This window comes from Corylus avellana, chromosome 10 (genome assembly GCF_965113065.1).
Source record: "Corylus avellana chromosome 10, dhCorAvel1.hap1.2, whole genome shotgun sequence".
NCBI lineage: Eukaryota > Viridiplantae > Streptophyta > Magnoliopsida > Fagales > Betulaceae > Corylus > Corylus avellana.
The window spans coordinates 14,169,871-14,177,578 of NC_142499.1; the positions used below are offsets into that span (position 1 = coordinate 14,169,871).

Below are 7,708 nucleotides of genomic sequence, written 5' to 3' on the forward strand. Positions count from 1 at the left end.
AACCAAACAGAAAGCAAGTAACCAAACAGAAATGGGACGACAAATAAAGTTGGATATTTTAATAACAGCCATAGTAACCTCAACCTATTTAACAGCCAGAACTCAGTGGCTGGCCTGAGAAATTTTTTTTAGTGTGTGTGAGAGAGTGGAAGAGAGAGAGAGGCACAGAGCCACGTTTGGTCCATCTCATTCGGGAAGGAAATTTTGGGAAAACTATCGGGATCCCAGGGACATTCATGCACGAAATGCCGCTCCAACCGCACAGCATAGTGTCATTCTCGTTCCAGTTGGAGAAAGCCAATCTAACGTCCGACATTTGATCTACGGGCGATTTTAGAGACAACAACGACGGGCCGTTTGGGGTGGGCGAGAGTGTGATCTTTGTACATATCCCAAGATAAACGACGACGTAGAAGAAGAAGATAGTGGTTGAGAAAGGAAGCCTATTTTTCATTATTGCGGCTTTGCTTGCAGAGAGAGAGAATGGGAGGTAAAGGAAGCGATTGTCACAGTGAAGGAGCGGCAATGGGGATTGGTTTGGTTGGGGGTGGGAGGAAGGTATTTTTGAGAAAGAGACTTGGGAACGGAACGTGCTAGCGAAACTTTCTTCTTATTGTGTTGCTTCAGGTGTGTGGGTGTTGGAATGAAGAAGAGAAGGTGCAGTACGTGAGTGAAGAAGAAAAGCCTTTGAGGGTGAATCTTGTAATTTTGATATCTAGACTGAGGGCAAAATTGGAAGAAAATAGCTTAATATGTCACATGAGGCGCACGTAGGACGACTTCCATCCATTTAGACGAAAAATATTAACGGAGGGTTTAAAATGAAACTTTTTGAAACTTCAGGGGGTACATTGCAAATTTTTAAACTTTCGGGTTCAAATTGAAAAATCCCTGAAACTTCAGGGGGGTAAAGTGAATTTTCTCCTAAAAACAACAATTCTCATGGGAATGATCTCGTACTTGCACTCTATACTCACGTTTTGCTCTTGTGCACTTGCAAGTAAAACGTGCCAAGTATTTGCCTATTAATTTAGATGGGTATTTTGGCACAACAAGTTTTTGGCGCCATTTCTGGGGATTGTTTGATTTTGTTTAGAACTTTTTTTCCTTTAGTGAATTCTGTTTTGTTGTTAATTTTTTTCTCCGTTTTCCATTAATTAGTTAATTTTATTTTAAAATTTCCTGTTTCTGTTCTTTGTAGTTTTTATTTTGTCTACGGAGGTGCACTAGAGTGCCCATTCCTGGGGGATCGAGTGCACGAATGTGATTGATCGCACTAGCCAGTGAGATCGATCGCACATCCGAATAGCAGCACTAAAATTAAAGAATTTGACTTGTTCCTTCAAGCAGGGTCATAAATGTCAGAACTCAGCTATTGTTGAACATACCAATTGACAAAGCGGCAAGTTCGATACCTAAGAAGAATTAGAAGTTGAGAACAAAAAAATGGAAGAAGAACATGTCAAGAATCCCCCGCTAGTGCAAAGACTTAAGACGAGCTCTTTCATCTCCCAACCCCTCAACCAGCCAACATGCATAGATTTTCAAACCATTGTGCAGGCAAATTACAAAGCACATCTACTTCTGCTCTAAATGGTCTCGCACTATAGAGGCACACCTCGAGAGGACCCTTATGTGCACCTTTGGGATTTCGTCCATCTATGCAAAGCATATACTATCCATGGCCTAACTGCAGAAGGAATCAGGTTAATTCTTTGTCCGTTATCCTTAAAAGATAACGCTAAACTTTGGTTAGATTCTCTGGCTTTAGGTTCTATTCACAACTGGGAGGAGTTGGCGACAAGGTTCTTAGAGGAGTTCTCCCGGGAATAGTAGCACTGGACTACTACTAGAAGTTCTCAAGCAATCTAGGAGCTCGAGTGCATCTACTAGGATCAGTGGTACTAAGGCCACTACGTGCGAATAGTCATATCCTTGAAAGAATTCTGTTTGTGTTTAATTTTTATCTTAGTTATTTTAATTAATGCTAATTTCTTTGCAATTTTTTATTTTTATTTTTTAATATTTTAATTTTTTAATATTTTAATTTTTTTTTTTTTTTTTTTTTTTTATATATATATAACTGTAGTTTTTTGTTAGGTTTCCTAATAAAAAAAAAAAAAAAAATTGTTTTGGTTACACCTGCGCTCGAGTCCACCCGAGGTAGGATCGAGCGCAGCTTTCACACACACATCCTCTGCGCGTAGTGCGATCGAGCGCACCTTATAGTGCAATCAAACGCACTCGACCATAGGCTCATGTGACCTATTTTTGGGTCACCTTCCTTTTCTTCCCCATCACTTGCACCTAGCGCTGTGAGATTGCTAGCCGCCCTCTGCACTCACAGCGCTGCCGTTTGCACTTCCACTATTCACTGAACCACCACACACAACCACCCACGCACCACAACACCTCTGCACCTCCACCGAAGCACCAAAACAAATTCTCCCACATTTTCCTTACCCATTGTTCTCTTTTCTCCAAATTTCCCGTTTCTCCACTTTCACTAAATTTTCTCTGTTTTTGACACACACAATCGGTGTATACGGATTGTCCCTTGCTCTGTGTTGGCGTTTACTAAGTTTTTCAGGGGTTTGGGTGTCGTTCTACAGTGAGTTTTGCATCACCTATTCTTGTAGCTGCACGCCAAGTGTTCGACGAAAGTCCTAAACCAATTTGAACAATGCCTAGGACTCATGCTTCCATTTCTCAGGCCCCCGAAACTGAAGATTCTTCATCCCGACCCACCTTCCAACAGAGGAAGCTCATTTTAGAGACCTCTTTTGCAATCCAGGAGGAATTCAAACATTTTCAAGCCACAAGGTGGGCAGTGGAAGAGTGCAAGCACCGCGGGTTGAATAGGTTGTTCAAGCCAGTCACCTCCAAAGCCTACAAAAGCCTGGTTTAGTCATTCTATGAAAACCTCACATTCGACTACAACCGGCCAGGCGTCCTCTCATCATCCGTTAAGGGAAACAACATTGAGTTAACTATTGAAGACATTGTAGCTGCCGTAAAATCCATCATGAGCACCCTCCAGAAGAAGATCAATTTGAAGAGGAACCCCCCATGCTCACCATTGCAGATATAATTGGAGACATGTGTGGGGGACAGTATGCTAATGATCACTATAATGCAAGCGCCAAGGCCAAGATGCCTCCACAACTATGGCTTGTGATTTTATCCTGCATCGGAGTACATGTCCCTTGGGACACAAAACTCAAAGATGAGACCTCTTTCTCAAAGAACTTTATGCCTTTTATAAAGGCTATTGGTGCTCCATTCCGGATATCATCTGGAACTAGTTGCATAAGTTCTAAGAAGGGGTACATTTACGAGGAGCTGCCATTACCAATTCATGGGGATTACATTTTCAGTTTCTAATGTTTCTTCCGGTTTGATTAGGTGGCCCATTACCTTAAGATTTTTTATTTATTTTTAATGAATAACCAAGTATCTACTTACAACTCAAAATTCCATTCAATTTTGGAAGTATGTTTTGAAATATGTCAGTTTTTCGACAATTTCGTCTATTGAATTGATGTTTATCTTTAAAATGTTTGATTCTTATGTACATTTTTAATAGGATATCTTGCATGTAATTTTCACGTGAAATTTTAAAAATGCACGTGCTTTAAAGACAAATGTCAATTTAATAAATTGAATTAGAGGAATTTCTTTCGACATGAAGAAAACTTGTTCCTTTGCATTCAATAAACTTAACAAGACAAAAGGTGGCTCCCTTAATCCCTAGATTCCCTACATTGTTCTTTAGATTCTGTAAATACCAAAATATACGGTAAGAAAGTAGGCAAAATGAAAGAATAAGGTTTTGAAGATTGTATTAGTAATAGGAAATCCAAATTAACCAAGAGGATGTCATTAAAAAAAGTGAACATAAAAACACTTACAAATACAAAAATGTAACTACTAACAAAAATATACAACACTGCTCCAGTAAGCCCAGTCCCAAAAAATAAACTACAAATCATACCAAAAGTTGCGCAGTCAAGTGTGGATTTTAGTCAAGACGATTGCAGAATCATTGGCCCTGAGCAAGTAACTCAAATGTACTGCTCACTAGCTTTAATAGGATCTCTTCTCTTAACCCTTATCTTCATCATGTCAGCCCACCTCACAAAGACATTGGATTCTTCAAACTTACCAGCAAACTTCATCTTTCGAGCCAAGTCCTCGAGTATGTCTGGTTTCCCAGCTCTTGAGAAATCAGCTACAAACTTGTTGTAATCAAGTTGAGGTGCTTTCATTCCTTTCTCTATCATTTCCTCCAAATATTTACAAGCATCTCCCAATCTTCCCTGACTTATGGGCCCTCTAATGAACACCGTACAGGAATTATCGTCCGGGTAGCACCCCTTCTGGACCATCTCATCCCAAACTGCATAACCCATTTCGTAGTTTCTTGTTTGAAAGTAGGATTTCATTATCATGTTATAAGTGTGGATTGATGGCTCAATGCCACTCTCAATCATCTTCTTATATATCCTCACCGCATCATCTGGCATTCGTCGATTCGTCATCAATTTAATCAACGCATTGTATGTGTGTCCATCAGGAGGGCAACTTTTTTCTTTCATCTCCTTCAGCAATCCAAATACCATGTCCATAATCTTCTGGTTCCCAAATCCCATGATCAAACATGTGTAAACTACAGCATCTGGCAGGCATCCAGATTCAATCATTTCGTTAAAATATTCAACCGCTTCTCCCATCTTTGTTTGCTTGCATAAATCCTGAATCAAAATGGTATAGCTACTAGCATCGGCGGATGGACCCTTGTCCTTCATGACTTTAAACAACTTGATGGCGTCAGACCTCTTCTTACACCTCAACAACCCTTCAAGCATAATATTGTGTGCAACTATATCAGGCTTAAATCCCTTTTCAATCATCTCATTCCACACCCTGCCTTCTTCCATCAAATTCTCTACTCTACACCAACCATTAAGCAGTACTGTATAAGTTTGCAAATTATGTGTAAACCTGCCTTTCAACTTCTCAAAAAGTGTCTGCGCTTCTTTACCAAGCTTTGCCCTCCCAAGAGTATCAAGAAAGTAATTAATTGTATCGGCACCAACTTTAAATTTATACTTCTTCATCAGCTCAAAAGTTCCAACAGCTTTCTTCCTTTCCTTTGCAGCGGCAAAAGCTTTAATTGCAATCATAAAAGTCTCAATTGTCAAAAGCCCTTTCTCACCCATCTTCTATTTTTCACGATTTCTACCCCACAACTACCACATAGTTCGCCTCTCCGGCCACCATACTCCCATTTTTTCCACCACATTACCCACAACGCCTTCACCATTCCCATTAACACCCATCTCCGAACCACTCACCCAACCTCCAAATTTCTTCTATTTTCTTGCAACTATGGGTGTTCATCCTCCCATATTGCCTCTGTCTTGGGATTTTCTTGTTTTTGCAGGGCGTTTTGGGCATCTTTGGCCATAGTTTGTTTTTGTGGCCATCAGAAGTGTAGACCACCTGTTCGACAAGGGTCCCCAGTCAAGCTCAGAATGCCTAGAACCCGTGCTTCGTCATCCCGGGGGTCCGAGGCCCAAGCTATTTCTCCCCCGCCCACTTTTATGGAGCGGGAGCTGCTATTTGAGACTACCTTTGCCATTCATGAAGACTTTCAAAACCATGAGGCAACTCAATGGGCAATTGCCAAGTTTAAGTGAAGGGGACTCCAGAAGCTCTTCAAACCGGTCACCACTACTGCCTACCGAAAGCTGGTAATCGAATTTTACTCCAAGCTTTCCCATGATTGCGACAATTTGGCGGCACTCTCTTCAAAGGTGCAAGGCCAAATTATTCATGTGACTAGAGCCAACATAGTTGCAGCCTTGCAGTGCAATGATGAGTATCCTCCAGAAACTGCAAATCTTGCCGAGCAACCGCCCCGATACTATGTGGCGGAAATCATTGAGGATAATTGCCAAGGGCACTATGCGGACACCCACCATAATGCTGGCTGCCGGTCCAAGTTACCTCAATCCGTTTTGCATCGAAATGCCTTCGACAAAACTCAAAGGCGCGATCAATTTCTCCAAACTCTTTACGCCTTCCATAAGGATGCTTGGTACTCTATTCCCGACATTATTTGGAACCAAATCCATAAATTTTGGAATGGAATGTACATTGGGGGAGCAGAGTCCACACACTCATGGGGGTTGCCTTTTGATGTACAAATTTAATTGTACTCGCAAGTGCACGAGTCGTGTGCAATATAGCGTGTGTGCAAGTGCGAGGTCGATCCACAGGGAATTGTGTTGGGAAAACTAATTCTTATCTAAACTAATCCTATTTTAACCTAGTTCCGAATTTCATGATTTTTGTCGTGCTAAAACAAAACATAAACTAAAGAAAATGATTAAATAAAATGGTAAAGAACACTAAGGTTTCAGAATCCACTTCGCTAAATCTTAACTCTATATTCTTGTACTTGTTCATACAATCGACAAACTATTGTGCTCAAACTGTTGTTCGATGTTTTACAAATATCAAGTTTAAATCATTCAATGAATCCACCCATTTTACAAATCACAACAATTATCCGATTTGAAATTAAATCATCCTATGTATCCGTTTGATTAACGAATCACAACGGATATCCGATTTCAATTGAATGAATTGATGTATCCGAAGGATGAAACACATTAAATATCCAACTTCAACAATGACAGTTCATCACATTCAATAAAAAGATATAAATCAACCAATTGAATGAAAATCTACAACATTCTTATTCGAAGTCAAAATTGTATAAACAAAATACGAGAATACATGAGTTTGTCAATGACGAAGCTTCATCTTCAACCTTAGTTGAAAGATTTAGCCTCTCATGATAACAATAACAACCAAAAATTGAATTGTCATCATCGAAAGAATAAAACTTACAATGGAAAACAAAGCAAAAGCTTACCTACGGCAATACGTCGTAATTCAGCTTAAAACGGCCTCTCCCAATTGTGAGGCTTAGAGGTCTATTTATATGGCTTAGGAGAGCCCTAGAAGCCCTAGTAATCCTAGGAATTTCGGAGATTTAAGTCCAAGCCCAATTAGGATAAAGAAAACCTAAGCCCAAATCGGAATAGGATTCGCCCAGAATTGCGGTCCTATCTTGCGGCGTGATTTTGACCTAGCGACGCTCCGAATTGGGAAAATTATATTTCACAATGAATTGTAGTAGTTTGAGTTAGCTTTCAAATGCCGCTTAAATCACCTCAATCGGATATCTGAGATGAAAGTTATGGTCAAAATACCGAGACGTATTCAGAATCCAATTTTGCATCCAATCCGATTTGACTTCAAATTGAGAAATTCCGAATTAATCCTTTCCTTTATTTGATTAAACTTTAACCATGATTGGTTAAGCTTAACCATATCCTCTAGGTCTTCCCAATTTGCCCCTTTAAGCTTGGAATTTTTCCAGAAACGCTTTCTTTTCTTCCAAAAGCCTATAAAACAAAGAAAATACAAAAATGCAGTAAAATGGCCTAATTAACCAAAACCAAAGGATTAAAATATGCAAGTTAAGGGCTGGAAATATAAATATTTTAGCACTTATCACCTTTCCCCTACTTACTCACATACATTCTGCGGAAAAAGGGCATTAAGGGCACTGCAGCTGATGAACCAGTCACCACCACTCCAATAAATGGCATTCGCCAATGGAACAAGAGCT

The 7,708-nt window shown here is 39.9% G+C and overlaps 1 protein-coding gene across 1 annotated transcript; it reads right to left on the minus strand.

The window, feature by feature from the left end:
• Window positions 1-3,825: 3,825 nt before the first annotated feature.
• On the minus strand, window positions 3,826-5,222 carry LOC132162549 (pentatricopeptide repeat-containing protein At3g62470, mitochondrial-like). Its single transcript, XM_059572794.2, has one exon. It carries the CDS (start codon window positions 5,220-5,222, stop codon window positions 4,065-4,067), a length of 1,158 nt encoding a protein of 385 aa, XP_059428777.2. The 3' UTR covers window positions 3,826-4,064.
• Window positions 5,223-7,708: the final 2,486 nt, after the last annotated feature.

Coding starts and splice junctions, on each gene's coding strand:
- LOC132162549 (XM_059572794.2), bottom strand. CDS start 5,222: ATGGGTGAGAAAGGGCTTTTGACAATTGAGACTTTTATGATTGCAATT.